We start from the raw sequence: 18,920 nt of genomic DNA on the forward strand, positions 1-18,920 counted from the left end.
TATCAGAATGGGGAAGATATGTGATCCAAGTGACTTTGACCATGGCCTGATTATTGGTGTTGGATGGGGTAGAGTATCTCATACTGTTGATTCCTGGGATTTTGTCTTTTCTTAAAAAAAATTAAACACAGTCTGTAGCACTTACAGAGAATGATGTAAAAACCAAGAACATCCAGCGAGTAGCGGTCTTGTGAATGAAATGGCCTCGTTAATGAGAGAGGTCAAAGGTAAAAGGCCAGACTGGTTCAAGCCGACAGGAAGGTGACAGTAACTCAAAACCATACTAGGTTAAATAGTGGTGTGCAGGTTAGCATCTATGAATGCGCAACATGTCAAACCTTGCAGTGGAAGGGCCACAGTAGCAGACAACCATGTACATGCACTCAGTGACCACTTCACTAGACACAGGTGGCACGTAATAACATGGCCACTGAGTGAATTTACTAATTTCCTAAAACTTACTAATGCCCTTTGGACAGACAGTCCGACCAGTGTGGTTACAGATACACACTGTTCAGGACAATTAAGGACAGACAATAAAAGCTGACTTTGCTAGTGATGCCCAGATCCCAAAATATACAATTCATTGTTAGCACCAAGTACTCAACCCTTTACAACTAAAAGGCCAAATTAATCATAATTCCTGCCTCCAGGCTAATATTTTCCCTACTCATTAAAAGCTGCAGCATGGTGCTATAATCCTACCTCTTAAGCCAACATTATGCTTGGATATCGAGTTTGCTCTCAGCAGTATATTGGTTTTCTATAAACACACACGAGTGTGTTGACACATCACTTCCAGCTTCATGCACATCATTCAGCAGCCCTACTCTTAGCAAAAGTTTGCATAACAAACCAGTGTCTAAACATACAGTATGTGCAAAAGTCTTAGGCATGTATATATAGCTACGGTGCCTGAGATTTTTGCACAGTACTGTAGTAATTTTAAGTATTGCACTGTACTGCTGATGCAAAATTCATGAAAAATGTGGCCGATGATACACCCAATTTTGATATGTGACTATTTTGTCTCAGAATGGGGAGGGGGCATGAAGAGGGGAAATCATGAGTTGGAAAGGGGGATGGAGAGGGGAAGGAGCAGGAAGCACCAGCAAGACATCGTGGAATCATATCCTTCTGCTTGGAATCAAATGGACCTTGCCTCGTGTCTCAGGGTTGGGTGCGTCTGCAACCACACCACCCTCTGCCCCCAACACTTCTCTGCCAACTGCCCCACACCCTACCCACGGAGCTTCATCCTTTTCTCCCTACAGATTTACAAACTCACTCCACTCCAAGTTGACAAATACAGTACAAGGTGAAAATCTTAGGCTCCCCAGATATACATGTGCCCAAGACCTTTGCACAGTATTATACAATTTTTGAAAGGACAAGAAATATAGGCAGTGCCAAAAGGTGAAAGACATCCCCAACAGTGTAAACCAACTTCCATATACATCCAGTGAAGTTCTCAGTGGTCGGGTGATTAAAAGCTTACCTTATCGAGTTGGTTGTAAAAGTCAGTGTTGCCAGCACACAAATACCTGCCCAGCAATGTGGCGTGGGTGGTGAAGATTGTTGCGATGGGATACTTTCGTACTCTGCTCAGAATCAATCCCACACCTGCCTGCCACTCGTGAAAGTGGGCAATGATGTTGGGCTTGTCATGGAATTGTTCAGCAAGCTGAAATGATGAAAAATGCAAGCTGTGACTAGATTGATTACAAACAAACCAACTCAGCAAAAATCAGTGGGTAAAAGTGCATCAATATGTCCAGGTACGATTCTTCTTAAGAACAAAAAGAGTGGAGATCTTTATAAATTTACAAAGCGCTATGTTTTCCATTTCTTTGGTGTTGCTTGTAGAATTTGTACATGAGTGGGGGTTCCCAATCTGGGGTCCATAGTCCCCTTGCTTAACGGTATTGGTCCATGGCACAAGAAAGGCTGGGAATCCCTATACATGAATGAGGCACACACCAGGGTAGACAGGACTGATGGGGTTTCTCTTCTGACAAACCTAATGGGCAAAATGCCCTCATTATGTATCACAATAAGTAATTTATAAATACCTACCAGGCCTTTATCTGTTACCAATTCAAGACTAAATTCATAGCTCCTCTACGTATTTTTCCCCCTATTGTGTTGGGTTTGAATATCAACCAACACAGGCTATGGTGTAACCAGGAAACTATACTTAATACAAATAGATTTTGCTATAATCGATATTGTTTGTGTTAAAATAAATGTCAGCAACCCATCTGCCAAGGTTGGGCTCAGATACTTTGGACTGGATCTTGACATTGAAATTGGACATAAAAAGCAGAAGGTTCAAGTTGATTCATTCGGTTTTGTCTGACCTGAACCTCATTTCCATTCATTCACCCCTGTCCTATGCCAGTATTTTAATATTTTACACTTCAATCTGTTAGGCATTGGGTGGCTTCCAATCTTATCAGAACAAGGTTCACTCGCCACACTCCTCCAGCTCCTTAAAACACATGGTCATCGGGCCTTGGGAAATAGATCTTTTCTCTTTGAAATAGAACAACCACAGTTCATGAACAATATGCCCATTTGAAGATGCTCCTACATCAATTATACTATTACACACATTAGTTTCCAGAATTTGCCTCCAAGGACAAATCACAGCAGCTTCAGAAAATTGATGAGCGGGTGAAGGTGAACCAGATCTGTTACCAAGGCCAAGATACCTCTTTCAAAAAGAAGGCAGTTAAAAATCCAAAAATTATAGCGTCATTTGATTCGCCATCATAATGTGGGATGCCAATGTTGCAAGCATCCCAGAATTCTCCTTTCCATTTGTCCAGGTTCCACGTTGCCGATCCAATGTCAAAGAGCAGTACGCATGGGTTACCCTCGATCAACCATCTGCCAAAACAAACCTGGAAACAAAGATTGCAGGAATCAGAGGAGAGTGATTCAGATTAGAAACATGTTTTTAATTAAAATCACATTTTTACTCAAGTTATCTGATCCTTGACTTCTGTCAAATATTACTAAAACTGCTTCCTTCAAAGTAGCAACCTCTGCTGGTGTCTATCCACATCAGGATCTGCCTACACTCAAACTGGTCCTGATGCATTCTCTTGACCTGAAACATTGACACATCTTTGAATGTTAAATGCTTCTGTTGCATCCTGATGCATCTACAATCCACAATTTTTTTTTTGGGAGGGGGGAGAATTCAAGAATGAGGCATTAAACTTGTTGCTTATTGCCATTTTATTAAGTGTTACAAGAGCAAAGAAAAATAAGTTATGTTCATCTCATACTCAGACTGGAGATTACAAAATTCTGATGATAGAAATTAACCTATGAAATAGCCATATTCAAGAGGCATATCATCTGCTACAGAAAACCAAGCTGCTTCTAGAAAAATACAGAAGCAACTACTGTAAATACTGAAATATTCACTAATTATATGTATTAGGTGATTATATAAAAATTTAAGCATAGAAATAAGAAAAATAACAATTTTACATCCCAATCCAACACTTCAAGTATTCTAGTATTCTTTTTTTGTTCTAGATCCCAGCAACAGTTGTCACTTGTCTACATTCAAACGTTTTCATGTCACTTGCTTGCAGAAAGCAATTTTCCCCATTCCTTAAAGGAGATACTCTAAATTCTTTAATCGTTTAGTAATGCTCTCAATAGATCACTGATACTTTTTTTAAAAAACAAAATGCTTGATTTGTTGCACTTACTATGATAAAAACCAAGAAAAAAAACTGAACACTTGCATGAAAGCAACAATGCCTTGAACAGAAAATCCCACGGAGAGCAGAGGATACAGCCCAGGTCATCACAGAAAAAACCCTCCCATCACTGAGCACATCTACAAGGAGAGCTGTCACAAGAATGCAGCATCCATCATCAAGAACCCCTGGCACCCAGGGCATACTCTCTTCTCACTGCTGCCATTTGGAATGAGGTACAGAAGCCTTGGGTCCCATACCACTAGGTTCAGGAACAATTATTACCCCTCAACTAGCATGGATAACTCCACTCACCTCAACACTGAACTGATTTCTCACTTTCAAGGACTTTGCAACTGATGTTCTCAAAATTAATTATTTTTTTTCTTTTTGTATTTTCACAATTCATTGCCTTTTGCACATTGGTTATTTGTCCACCTTAGTTTGAGTCATTTTTCATTGAATTCTGCCATGGACAGTCCCAAATCCAATTGTGAACAAAGGAGAGTTGGGCATGGGGCTAGCAAACCCCATCCTGTAAAATCCCAGTGCTACAGAAACAACAGAACCTCCAAGGACTTCATTTCTGGGAGAGGAATGATTACCAAGACAAGATTCACTAGGAAAGACTTGAAAGACTGGCCCAGGACAGAGGACTCCAGTGAGCTGCTATCGGCAGTAGGGGTGATGGTTTTTCATTGATTCCACTGTTTCTTTGACTCTACTATGAACGCCCACAAGAAAATGAATCTCGGGGTTAGTATACTGTGGCACATGTAATTTGATAACGAGTTTACTTTGAAATCAGGAACAAGAATTGAGAATAATGGAAATATTCAATAGATTAGGCAGCATCTGTGAAGGAAGTACATTACTATTGTGTTAATGATTAGATTTGGGAGAAGTTGGAAATATTTAAGTTGCAGAGAGAGAAGAAGAGTAGAGAAAACAAAGTATAAACCCCAAGGGAGACCAAATGATACAAGCTGTGGTATCAGAGTAGGAGTGCTACAGCAAAGTAATGCGATTGGCCACTGTGAGCTCAGAGTCACTGTTGCATTCTGGGAAAGGATGTTCTTCAATCAAGCTGCAACTTTTACACCAGTTTCTGATAGATGGATTGCATTTGTAGATTTCCAGCACCCACCCTCCTTTAACCAAATCACTGCTCGAGATACTCACATTCCTTTTGCTCTTGATACTTCTCTGCAACTAAACACATTTCATTTCTACCTTTGCATTGATGTGAGACATCAACTGTTCCGTTTTCCAGAGACTGAGAGCAGCTATTTAAGGCACGGTTTCCAGCAGGACCATATTAACCAGCCAATGTAATGGAAAGGCCATGCTTTATAGCTCAAGACAAAAAAAATTAAACCAATTTTAAGAACTCCTCCCCAAAAGATTCATAACTCCTGCCATCATTAAGACTGAAATTAAATTGAGTGAAGGCAAAAGACTTAAAATATTGCTACTTAATTATTACTGAGACACTCGTTTGAGAGAGTGCCTAGAGTCAGAGTAGTTTGAGAACACATCTGTCCTTTGCAGCTTGCATACAAACTAAGGGAGTGTTGATGGATTGTGCAGTGTTGGGGTGGGTGCTGAAGTATACCATCTTTTAGACTGGAGGGTAATCCACGGCCCATGTGCTCTCGGGTAGCTTTGATTTCTAAGTGACCTGGTTTAGATCTCTTACTCAATTAAAATATTAGAAAATTAAATTTTCACATGGTCATTATAAAGCTGTCTATGGGATCTTGCTGTGCAAAAGTGGGCTGACATTTCAAAAAGAGCATCACTGCAAAAAAAAAAGATACATTTGGGGAATGACAGGGTTGAACAATCTGTTTCACTTTGGGGAGGGCTCACTAACAATTTCCCGACATTTCTTGATAGTTTTTATTTTCGTAAATTAGTTTCCTCCCCCATCTATCTTTTCTTGAACACACTGCAAATTGTTTAACCTTACATCAGAGTTTGTCTTCTTAGAGTTAATGCCATATTGGTAGCTATCACAAACACAGGGATAGAAAGGATAATTACTCATTCACTTCACAAAACTTGGCAAAGAACAAGATCACACACCACAACAGTTCATCTCTATCCAGCATCTGAATATAATTACTTTGCTCAGATGGAATTACTGCCTTTTGGCCATATGTATTGACTAATAGCTTGTCAGTACATCTCAGTAACTAAACACAAATTAAGTCAGTAGTTTTCTTGTTTAAAACATCCACGAGACTTTGATACGTCCAGGAAGGACAGAATTTATTGCTCATTCATAATTGCTCAAAAATCGACTGGTCTGCTAATCCTTTTCACCAGCAGCTAAGTGTCAGCCACAAGGGACTAGAGTCATATATAGGTTATTCATGCAAGAACACTGCATTCTGCTGCTTAGTAAACTCAAAAGGCTTTTACTTACAACTATCCAGTAAAGTATAACTGGAACAAACTTTATTCCAGATACAATTTCTCTAGATCAGGAGTTCCCAACCTGGGGAACATGGACCCGTTCCTTAACAGTATTGATCCATGGCATTAAAAAAAAACCCTGCTTTAGATACTGTAGCAAGAATTAAACTTCTATCCCTTGATCTTTAGTCCAGACCTCCGAATTACCAGCAACATAATCACCTCATTAGTGTGGACTTGAAAATTTAACATTGCAGCCACAGCCTGCTTTCAGCAGGTGGCTGTTTAGGACTTGTACCAATGCTCCCAATTGCTAAAGGAAATGGAAGCACTGCAGGCATGGATAAAACTCTGGATTTAGAAAGTGCACTCCCTGGATTTGTCTTGCTTCTCAATATCCACCAGCGTTGACCTTACGTGACTAAATGTCCAATAAACAACACAAGCGGTTCTGCAGGGGGGGAAATCCAGAGCAACATAACCAAAATGCTGGAGGAACTCAGCAGGTCAGGCAGGATCTAGGCAGAGGAATAAAACAATTCTATTTCCAACCCCATTCTGACATGCCAGTCCACGGCCTCCTTAGTTGCCATGCTGCGGTCAGTCCCTGGCTGGAGGATCACCTCATTCTGTCTGGAAGCCGCCAAACTCATGGCGTGAACAAAAGTTCTCTCATTTCTGGCAATTCCTCCCTCCTCTTCCTCTTTTTTCCATTCACCCATCACCTCCCACAGATGCCTCTCCTTCTCTTTCTCCCCCCATGGCCCACCGTCTTCTATCAGATTCCTTTCTCAGCTCTGCCTTTCCCACCCATCACCTCCCAGCATCCCACCACACCCCACAACTGGATTTTCCTATCGTCTCCCAGCTTCCCATCCATCACCCGTAACTGGATTTTCCAATAACCTCCCAGCTTCCCATCATCACCTGTAACTGGATTTTCCTGTCACCTACCAGCTTGCACTCCTTCCCATTCTTATTCTGGCTTCTTTCCCCCTTCCTTTCCAGTCTTGATGGAAAGCCTCAGCCCAAAACGTCAACTGTTTATACCTCTCCATAGGTGGTGCCTGACCTTCTGAGTTCCTCAGCATTGTGTGTGTTGCTTTGTCACAAAGAACCAGTAATAAAATATCAGGAGCAATTTTCCAATCAGCTGCTTCCTCAGACCCAGGGTAATGCTTACCCGAAATCCCTGATACCTCATGAAATCCATTGTCTTCTTTATGGCATAGTTATTTGGTTCAAACACTTCCACTTGTGTCTTCACATTATGCTCATAATATGGACCAATCAGCACATAGTTTTCTCCCCATTCATCTGCTGTGATCTTGGCCTTTGTTTGTATTACAGTGTAGATACCACCAACTGAAAGAAAAATGTAAAACTAAGCAACACATCATTAAACAGCAAAGCAATTATGTATTTCATGTCTATCAGAATGCTTCTCCTCATTCTGTTTGTTCTGGGATTTGGGAATGTAAGGGTATTTTCACCTCCTGGAACATTTGGGAATGCCCAGACTTTGGATGATCTTTCCCTTCTTGGGGAAGAGAACGCAGATTTGGAAAATGATGTCAGAGTGGCCTTGGAGTGTATTTTATACTCTATGCACCATGAAACCAGAGTACACTAGTATTGATAGGAGCATATCCAGAGAATGGTGGATGGGCTGCGATCATTGCCTTGTGGGTAGACAACAAAATTTGGGTAATCAGGAGATGAGTTACCTCCCAGAATAAGCAGCCTTTGACCTTCCCTTATAACCACAAAATTTTTGCTGGTCCATCCCAGTTTCTGGTCCATGGTGTAAGTGACTGGGGACCTGGTGATGGAGATGTTGGAGAAAAATGAATTGGCGTTTTCCACCACCAGCAATAGATACATCAGCTACGTCCACTGGAGTGACAAGAGATTCTGTGGATGCTGGAAATCAGGAAGAACACACATAAAACACTAGAGGACCTCAGCAGGTCATGCAGTATTTCTGGAGAGAAATGAACTGTTAATGCTCCAAGCCAAGACAGTTTGTTATGACCAGGTTATTTACTGGCACTCCTGCACAAGACTCCTGAACCAGGACTTTTAGTGGAGAAGAGAAATGGCCAGTACAAAGAGGAGCAGTGATTGGTGGACTGAAGAGCAAGGAGAGCTTGGGCAATGCTATGCTGATTAGGGGAGGGGAGCAGTGCTGAAGACAGGAGTCCATGGCAGGTGAATGAGAGACAGAGGCAGATAAAGACTGAAAAACAATAATGGACCAAGGCTGGGGAACTAGGAAGTGTAAAAACGGGTGACTGCTGCCGGAAGGAGAGGAGCAGGAATTTAAAGAGCTAAGTGTGCTGGAATCTGAGATACAGTGAGCCGTTAGGGGAGAGGTGACTAGCAGTTGAAACCATAAACATAGAGGTGATTTGATGGAGTGGGGTGGGAGGGGGAACCTGTTGGTGAACTGTGTGAAATGAGTGGATGGAACCAAGAGGAAGAGGAGACAAAGATGGGTGAAGGGAGGACTGGTGGTGACATGAGGGGAAAGGTTGCAAAATGGGAGATCCAGAGATTATGGGGGGGCTCGGTATGAGGGTGGAAACTAAACACTGGAGGGGTGGGTTCCCTAAAATTGGGGGGAAACTCAATATTTGTGCCATTCGGTTGTAGACTACCCGGGGGAATTGCAAGATGCTGTTCTTCCAGCTAGAGTCACTTCATTGACAACCTGTTCCAGTAGGATGTCAGGAGTGGTGTTGTGCACAGCATTCCATTCTGTTTACAACTCCTCAGCAAGTGAAGCCATCTGTGCCTGCATGTAGCACAGCTTGGGCCTACTCCAGACGTGACCCGAGAAGTGTCATGTGCCACTTGGGCCACAGAAATTCCAGCCAATGACTACCCGCAAGAAGAGGGTATCTAGTAACCTCTTGTTGCCATTTTTTCACCACCCCATTGACATCCAGCATTTCTTTCCTCCCACAGATGCTGCTTGATCCACTAAGATCCTCTAGCACTGTTTGTTGCGCCAGATTCCAGCATCTGTAGTCTGTTGCTTCTCCATCATTGAAGCGACTTTGCATACTGCCCCAAGGAGCAAATTGTGGCCATACCTTTGTGCTAAAGTGATGGAGTTCCAACAACCATGAACTTTTGTTTTTTTTTAAAAAAGTATGAATGAATTCTGTTCCCAACCATTTCTGTACCAACAATTCTTTGAAACTCCACCAAGCACAGAACCAAACCTGGCTATGAAAAGAGGAGGGCTGGGCATGTGGCTCACAACCTCATTACACAAATGCCTAGTGACCCAGTACTACAGAAATGCTAGCAGATGCTCCAAAGACACCTGGTAGGACTTTGGACTGTGGGAGGAATCCACAGCACCCAGAGGAAACCCATGCCGTCACAGGGAGAACGTACTATCTCTTTACAGGCAGCAGGACTGCATAACAAACAGTGGTGCAAAGGGGCAGGGGTAATTCAATACCCAAAAGGGACTCGATGGATATCAGCCAATTGGACTGCACTGCCCAGTAAGGGTTCAAACTTCACTTTCTGAATGAAATTGTAAAGCTTTGCTGCTGGTTCTGAGAATTAGGAAGAATTTACCCCTTTCCCACAGAGGCATCCCATCTGCTGCACAATCTTATGAATGTCATTCTTTTCAATGAAAAAGTGTTTCCTTTTATTGGCATATCTACATTTGACAGTCTAAAAGCAGATAGTGTAAAGATTTATAGCACCAGCAAATGGTGTTCAATTCCCACTGCTTCAGAGGTAGCTGATGAGATTGTGGAGGCATCAGTGGCGATATTTCAAGAATCCCTAGATTACAGAATGATCCCATTGGTCTGGAAAATTGCATATCCACTCTTCAGAATTAAGTCTTCCAGTTAAAATGGCGCTACTGAACATGAGTGACAGCTTTCTGGTAGTCAAGAAGCTAAGAAGTCTGACTAAAAACATCACTAAAAATACATTTCTGAGGGAAACTGTGTTAAATTATCACCGCAAACAGTGAAGTGACGAGTGATGTTAAGGTGAGTTCAGGCGATGAGCTGAGATAGTGTGTTGCAGAATCGTTGCAGATGGTGCTCCAATGCCCATACAGCTGGTCCAGGAATGAGGATGGATCACTTTGGGTGCCAAAAGGAGAAGTCGGGGCCCAGGCAGAGGAGTCTCGGTGCCTGTACAACTGACCTAGGTGACAGGTTGGACCGCTCTGGGCACTGAGCTGATTTGAAGACCTTGAGAGCGGCTTTGGGCTGGGTGATGAATTCAGGATCCAGAGCGAGTTGCTGGGCAGTGTGGTCTAGGCCCGGAGCCTTCTGCAGCTTGTGGGTCCTAATGCAAGATACGATCCGTTGTTCAGACAATTTAAATGCCAGCCCAGATTGGAGGTGGCAGCAGATTTGGCTTACTCTCACAATGTTTACTCCTCTCGCCAGGGTGCCTGAGCCTTTGCTGTTCTGTCGTTTGTTCAATTTCAATGCCGGCCCAGGTAGACTGGAACGACAAGGTGTTCATCAGGTCAAGAGCCAATTTTGCTCCATCCCCATGGCGCTGAGGCAATGAAGACTGCCTGGCTGCTGTGTTCCGTGCCTGCTAGTATGATAAACTGATACGCAAGGTCTTGGGCGTACTCCAGGCTTTGGATCTGAGGAGTGAATTTTTGGTTCAGATTGTTGTTGTTCATTTCAACAACAATTATGATTTTTGATTTTTTGTAATCTTTCTCTTGCATATCAGTTTTTACTCTTTTACTTACTTTTTTTTCTTTCTTTAATTGGGTTCTTTCAGGTTTCTTGCTATGTGGCTACCAGTGAGCAAACAAGTCTCAAGGTCAGATGATTTATCCATTCTTTGATAATAAAAGTACTTTGAATATTTTAAATTTGAGGAAGGGAGGCCCAAAAAAAACGGACATTATAGACCAGCTAGCCTGACTTCAGTGATTAGAAAGAAGTTGAAGATAAGGTTTCAAGGTACTTGAAGGCATATCATTAAAAAGGAGAAATCTTGCCTGACCAATCTGTTGGAAGTACTTGAGGAAATAACAGACAGGATGGACAAAGGAGAGTCAGAGGATGTTGTTTACTTGGATTTTTAGAAGGCCTCTGACAAAGTGCCACAAATGAAGCTGCTGAATAAGAGCCCATGATATTACAGGAAAGATACTAGCATGGACAGGTAATTGGTTGACTGGTAGGAGACAAAGACTTGGAATAAAGGGAGCCTTTTCTGGTTAGCTGCAGGTGACTTGTGTTCCACAGGGGTCAGTTTTGGGACTTACTCTTTTCACATTGCAGATGCATACCACTGTATACATGCCAATGATTTAAGATGATGGTATTGATAGCTTTGTGGCCAAGGTTGCAGAAAATACAAAGATTGATGGAGGGGCAGATAGTGTTGAGGAAGCAGGGAGTCTGCAGAGAGACTTGGACAGATTGGGAGAATGGGCAAGGAAGTGGCAGATGGAATTTAATGTAGGGAAGTGTATGGTCATGCAGTTTAGTAGAAGGTATAAAGTGTACACTACTTTCTGAACGGGGAGAAATTCAGAAATGAGAGGTGCAAAGGGACTTGAAAGTCCTCATGCAGGATTCCTTAAAGGTTAATTGCAGTTTGACTCAGTGGTAAGGAAGGCAAATGCAATATTGGCATTCATTGAGAGGACTAGAATATAAAAATGAGGATGTAATGCTGAGGCTTTATATGACATTGGTGAGACTGCACTTGGAGTATGAGAGCAGCTTAGGGAACCCTATCCAAGGAATTTGAGAGTGTCTAAAGGAGGTTCACGGGAATGACCCCAGGAATGAAAGGGTTAATATGGGAAACATTTGAAAGGCCTAGACAAAATGGATGTGGAGAGGTTGTTTCCTATAGTGAGGGAGTCTAGGACCAGAGGGCACAGCCTCAGTATAAAAAGTCCTTTTAGAACAGAGATGAGGAATTTCTTCAGCCAGAGAGTGATAAATCTGCGGAATTCATCGCTACAGACGGCTGACAAGACCAAGTCATTGGATACATTTAAGTTGGAGGTTAATAGGTTCTTGATAGTAAGGGCTTCAAAAGGTTATGGGGAGAAAGCAGGAGAATGGGGTTGAGAGGGATAATAATTCAGCCATGCTGGAAAGCTGGTGCAGACTCAATATGCCTATGCACTGATCTACGATCAGTGTACCACGCAAATTTCCTCCAGCTGCTGTGGTTCCCTCTGACATTCTAAAGACATACAGGTTAGGGTTGCCAAGTTATGGGCATTCTGCGTTGGCACTGGAAGCTTGGCTCACTTGTGTGCTACCCCCAGCATATCCTCAGACCGTTAGTTGTTGACGCAAATAATGCATTTACTCTGTTTCAATGCTGTGATTTACATGTGACCAAAAAAGTTAATCTTTAATATCATGAACATACAACATTCGAGGCTGTCTGCGTTTACAAATCAACTAGTGGTGATTATATCAATAGCCGATGAGCTATTAGTTGTGCCTACTGGATACAGTCAATGTCATTTGGTGGTTCTATATCAAACTGAACGGCTTCTATTTGACAACCTCAGAAGAATACATTCAGACCAAATGTGGCTCATGTTTCTTTGACATGTTGTTCATACTAATCTAGCAGTTGACCAGAAAGGACAAATCAACAATTGCACTTAAAAGCATTCATCAAGGACCACCACCAGACAGGACATGCACTATTCTCATTGCTGCCATCTGAAAGGAGGTCCCACACCACCGAATTATCAACCATCCAGCTTCTTAACCACACAGCTCAACACTGAACCGATTCCACAACCTATGCACTTACTTTCCACTCATGTTCTCAGCATTATTTATTAACTTATTTTTTTTTGTATTTGCAGTTTGCTTTCTTTTGCACATTAATTATGTGTCAGTCCTTGTGGGTAGTTTTTCATTCAGTCTATTGTGTTTCTTTGTTCTACTGTGAATGCCTGCAAGAAACTGAATCTGATATGGTGACATATATACTTTCAAGACAAATCTCTCCCAGCCACAAATCACAATAAATCTGATAAAGTCAAAGCCATTTCCTGCAAATATCAATACTCAATTTCAATAAAACTCATCAAGTGTATGCTTAACTGCAAATGTTTCACTTTCACTCACATCTTATCCTTTACCAAGATTTTCAACTCTGACTACATTAACAGAACTCTGAAAACAGTGTGACAAGACATTTTCTTTCAATGGCTTCCAAACTACTTATACAGATCTTGATCTTGATCATTCTAGTGAGCCTTCAAAGACCATTGGCTCGGTGTGATCCCGCAATTTATGTAATGACTGCACCACAGCAAGTTATTCAGCTCATCAAATCTATCCTGGCTGCAAGCACAGCAAATCATGTCATTTGTCCCACTTCCTCTATTTTCCTGCATCCCATCCTCTTTCACCTATCAATTAATTCCCACCCAATTCTTCCACCATTCTCTAACACCCAGGGGGCAACTTACACTATTAACTTCAGAGCTTCCTGGGGTCTGGTTCACATCATCTCCCACAATGCATCTAGCTTTCCCCTCCTCCAGCAACACCCTTCACTGCTATCCCACCCATTCTGAGAGTTATTTGTGTCATTGTATCCTATCTCTTTACATCACCAACATAATGACATCTGCCCATCCTCATCCCCATCACCCACAAAATGCTCTTCTTGGGCCACATTTTCAGACATCCAGCACTTCAATCTGGATCTGGCCTGCAAAGTTGTGGGACATTGCTCTCAAGATGTAGAGCAGTAGCTTCACTTAATGGTATTTTATTATTTACAAATATTTTAATCTTTCAGTTTACTTTCATCACCAAAAAAGCAATTTTGACCCAGTCTTAACATTTCCAATTCTTACCCAATTTACTTGATTTTACAAAAAAGTGTTAACTCTAATAAACAGGACATTGATATAGAAATCTTTTGCATCACAAATTCTATCCAGGGATAACAATTAACTAATTGTAGCAGTTTGGTGCCCTCTATCTACATAAAACAGAAGTCTGTTACCAAAATATAAAAACTAATTGCGCACTGCTGCCCTCTTTATGTCCCTTAATTCAAGAATTGTTATCTTACACTCTGGCTAAATGCTGAACAATTTCCAACCCACATCACATCTGTTAAATCAAATTAACATGCTCCCCATGTCTCCTCCCAGTTTTCATACGGAAAATCAGAATAGATGGTAGTGCAGTAATGGCTCCAATTATAAAGGCATGATATCATAATGAAATGCTCATCCTTACCTGCACCAGGCTTCTATCTCACTGTTACAAGCCTCTCAAATGATCTTCCTGAACGATAAAGATGAACTAAATCTCAATCTAACCCATCATGGTGCTTGCACCTTAATGTCTACCTCAAGCGTATAGAGGCAGAATTAGGCCAAAACGCCCATCAAATCTGCTCCAGTATTCCATCATGACTGATCTATTACCCCTTTCAGTCCCAGTCTCCTGCTTTCTTCCTGTAACCTTTGCCACCCTTACTCAAGAACCTATCAACCAGCACTTCAAATATACACACTTACTTGGCATCCACAGCCATTTGTGGCAATGAATTTCACAAATTCACTATACTTTGCCTAAAGAAATTCCTCCTCATCTCTGTTCTAAAGGCTGTGCCTTCTGGTGCTAGACTACCCCACCACTGGAAACATACTCTGCACATCCACACTGCCTGGGCTTTTAATATTTGATATGTTTCAATGAGCTACCCTCCTAATCTCTAGAGAGTAGAGGTCCAGAGCCACCAAATGCTTCTCATATGAACCCTCTCATTCCCTGGATCATCCGGTGAACTTCCTTGGGACCATTCCAATGCCAGCACATCCTTTCTTAGATAAGGTGTCTAAAGCTGCTCACAATACTCCAAATGCCGTATAAAGTTTCAGATTATATTCTTGCTTTTATGTTCCAGTCCTCTCAAAATTGCATGTCTTGCACAACACTTTCTCTTTACTCAAAACACTATACTCTGCATTGTACCATTTATTATCCTTTTGTATTAACTCGGTGTATTTATATTTTCAAACAATCTGAGCAGATGGCAAGCAAAATGTTTTCTTAAACCTTATTCAGTACATGTCAATTACAAGTGTAAATCAATTACACTTTCTAGATCATGATCAGAAATTCATGTTACTGACCTTAGTTCCTTCACTTTTCAGCTGCCCCTGCACTTCAATCCCAGTTAGTCCCCAACGATCTGCTCCAATTGCTAACAATACCCTGGCTCAGCACATATTGAAAATCTTTTAAAAAAAAGACAACAGCAAGTGTTCCCCTCAAACAAAATGTTGGGGGTATTCAGCAGGTCAGCCAGCACCTATGGAGAAGAATAAAGAATTGACAGTTCAGACTGAGACTGGAACTGAAGGAGGAAGAAGCTAGAATAAGTTGGTGGGCGAGGAAAAGGAGTACCAGCTGGAAGGTGATAGGTGAAGGGGAAGTAGTAACTGAGAGAGGGGTGATAAAATGAGAAGCTGAGTGGCGATAGGTGGACAATGTAAAGGACTGTAGGAATCTAAGAGGAGAATGGACCATGGGAGAAAGGGTAGGAGGACAGACTCCCAAGGTAGGTGACAGGCAGTTGAGGAAAAAAGGAAGATTAAAAGGGGAGTCGGAATGGAACCATAGATACTGCCTGACCTGCTGCATTCCCCTAGCTTTTTTTTTAAAATGTTACTCTGGATTTCCAGCATCTGCAGAATCTCGGGTTCATGTTTTGTGGAGCCCTGAGCTCCACAGCTCTTGAACAGTGGTCTGAAATTCTGATTCAAAAACACTAATTACTGGCTCCCTGGTTCAATTCAACTTAATTATTGATCTTCTAGGTTAGACTGCTGGAACAGTATCACTGAGGAACGAGAAAAACAGATTATATAGGTCTCAAACAGTACATTTTACTGCCCACTGATTTTTGGATCAAACACAATCTATTAGTCTTTGCTAATCGATTGTTCTTTGCTCTGCTTCACCCATATGCTTCTGGGCTGTCACATCTCCAGGCCAGCAGCCTGCTTTACCACTCAATTCAAACCTACCTTTTGAACCACGCATTTTCAGCACCATATCTTTAATGTAATTACTACAAACAGCCACAGCTTCCTTACTGTGATATACTGTGCTGAGTATCATTGGAAAATTGATTTACATTTACCTCAGATTCTCCTATTATTTACCACACCATTAGTAGGGTGAAAAGTGGCCGCAAATTTGGAAGTAAACTACAAATATCATAACATTGTATAATGACTAAAGGTGAGCTTAATTCTAATAAGCCCATTAGTGACTGTTCTTCTTAGCCCATCACCTCTACTGGAGCATAAGCCATCAACAACAGCTCACCAGAATCCTCTTTCTTGGCCAGTCTATCAAATTGTCCCCAGATGTACCAGTGCAGCCCATCTTCTAAGATCCTTCCTCTCCCAGGGCTGAGTTCTTTGGAGTTTCTGCAGAACTTAGTTTTTACAGGATGGGGTTGCTAGCCCTATGCCCAACCCTCCTTTCGCAGCTAAGCTTGGGACCATCCATGGCAGAGTTATATGTGACTGTTAACTATATTTTGAAGGCTGAATATAGTGCTGTCTCTTTATATACAGTAGGTCAAAAATTTGAATAAATTTATTATCAACATACATACACATCACTGAATACTACCCTAAGATTTTTTTTGCAGGCATTCACAGTAGAACAAAGCATGCCTGCAAGAAAATGGTGGGGAAGGCTTTTTCTGCGATCAACTGGGCTGAATCCACTGCTTTTCCATTCTTGAGCATTGGTGTTTCCATACCAGGCCATGACACTGTTTCCTAGTCAGGATACTCTCCACTATACCACACACCTGATCATTTAGAATTCTCAAAACATTAATAGCTCTGAGGAGCTATTTCATTAGGTAATTAAATGACCTTTATTATACAGACCATATGATAATTGGAGCTCCTTTCTTGACTTAACCATAATATTCAAAACAATAGTTATCCCAACACTTAACCCACTCACCTCCTTCCAGGCGACGCTGTCATGATCTCAACCCGATAATGCTACCTTTTTCATTATCGTCTTTTAACTCTTCAGCTTCACACCAACAAGGAATTTCTTTGCGCCCTGATTTATATGATTAAAAACTGACTCCGAACCCAACCCAGCACGTGACGGGCTCCAGCTCCTATGTCAGCCTTACTGGGTTGCTTAAGCGAAAAGCCAAATTCTACACAACACAACTTTGCACCTGGACATCCAAACAGTCCTCCCTCCCCGCCACACACACAGGCATTTCCTAACGTCAACTGGCTTTAAGTTAATGAACAACGAGTAAAGGTCAAAGATTTGGTGGGTCGATAACACACAACCTGACAAGGAAATTAAAGGTTAACATATCAGCATTTCGCTATTAAAAATGGACAATCTTAATTATTTGATATGGGTAATTTTCAAATTAAGTTATCACAAACACCCGGCGGGAAATTATTAAACTTTAATCGGTCTAAGGACAGTGGGATGATGCCAATGTCTTCGGAGGAGGGGGGAATTCTGCGGCTGAAACAGACTGCTCACCTTTGTTAGTGACTTCCCAAGACACCTCAAAGAGCATTAGATCTTCCACGGGTAAATTCTCATCCTCCCAGTCGGGAAGGCCACTTAAAGAAGTCACTGAAAGTGACCTGCCCCGAGGCATTTTGGAGAAATTCCTTGTGATCAAACGTGCGCAGAATTGGCCTCAATTGCTCGTCGCTCCTTGTGACTCCGCACTGGGATTTCAATGACTGGGTAGGGAAAAAGTTCCCCCTCCAAAGTCGCACAACTGACTGAAGGAAGGGTCCTGGCTGAGGAAAAATTCAGAACAGTTGGGACATGCCTGTGTCACGTGATTGTCCCGGTGTCCAGCCCATACCCCGGAAGCAACACAAACTTCCCCACTGACTTTTAATTTAGGTCAATTCCACTCCGTTATTTCTTTTCTAATAAGGTGTTCAAATATCGATAGTGAATTTAGCTTCAATTTGTTGCATGCAAAAAAGTAATCGAGTGAGTCATTCTAAACTCTAACTTTTATTTGCGTTTAATTTAAATAATTAATGAATCTATCAACCGAATATTTTAAATCCGCAGGTGCACATCGCCATATGCCCAGAAATAACATAAAATTATTGAATCCACGTGCTTTATCGTTGTACGTGCCGTTTCCGTCAGTAGAAAAGAAAAATAATGGTGTTTTATTTAGCTCTTATAATGACAGAAGGCTCCGTAATAAGTTCCCAAAGTAATTTTATTAAACACTTCCCCGCTCTTTTCCCTGCAGTCCAGCAACTCATTCGCCCTCACAGCTGCCAATCAATTCCCCTTTGATTCCTTTCTGCTATTAACCTACACTGATGGGAAAACAGTACATATAATAGACCAATTAAACTATCTAGTAGTCCGTGTTTGGGATATGACTCGAGTCCAGGGCACCTCGGGGTTACAATGGCCACAGAGACTGAACCCAGGGTCAGGATCGAACCTAACACTGTGAGCTGTGAAATAGCAGAATTCATCTCTACACAACACTGCCCACTACAATTTCATTTTGCTTCTTTTCAAATGATAAAGCTTGATTTCCTTCTGGGAATTATTTACAATAATTGCTTTAATATACCAGTGCTTCACAGGACTAGTGTTAATTCAATATAGACTAGAACACAGAACACAGCGCACAACAAAGTACAGGCTCTTCAGCCCCTGATCTGCTGACCTGGTAACTTACCCCAAGATCAGTCTC

General features: G+C 41.7%; 1 protein-coding gene across 3 annotated transcripts in view; it reads right to left on the minus strand.

The window, feature by feature from the left end:
• The window catches only part of LOC132403878 (glycogen [starch] synthase, liver-like), an 80,796-nt gene extending 62,763 nt beyond the window's left edge, over nucleotides 1-18,033 (minus strand). For 2 of the 3 annotated variants that reach the window (XM_059987653.1, XM_059987652.1), the window contains exons 1-4: nucleotides 17,717-18,033; nucleotides 7,327-7,508; nucleotides 2,715-2,906; nucleotides 1,499-1,684 (exon numbers count right to left, since the gene is read on the minus strand). In XM_059987653.1, coding sequence (XP_059843636.1) covers nucleotides 1,499-1,684; nucleotides 2,715-2,906; nucleotides 7,327-7,508; nucleotides 17,717-17,837 — 681 coding nt within the window. In that variant the 5' untranslated portion in view covers nucleotides 17,838-18,033. Of the gene's footprint in view, nucleotides 1-1,498; nucleotides 1,685-2,714; nucleotides 2,907-7,326; nucleotides 7,509-17,161; nucleotides 17,415-17,716 lie in introns of those variants that run through there. The other variant, XM_059987654.1, reaches the window with a different exon arrangement.
• Nucleotides 18,034-18,920: the final 887 nt, after the last annotated feature.

This window comes from Hypanus sabinus, chromosome 13, assembly GCF_030144855.1.
Source record: "Hypanus sabinus isolate sHypSab1 chromosome 13, sHypSab1.hap1, whole genome shotgun sequence".
In the NCBI taxonomy this organism is placed as follows: Eukaryota; Metazoa; Chordata; class Chondrichthyes; order Myliobatiformes; family Dasyatidae; genus Hypanus; species Hypanus sabinus.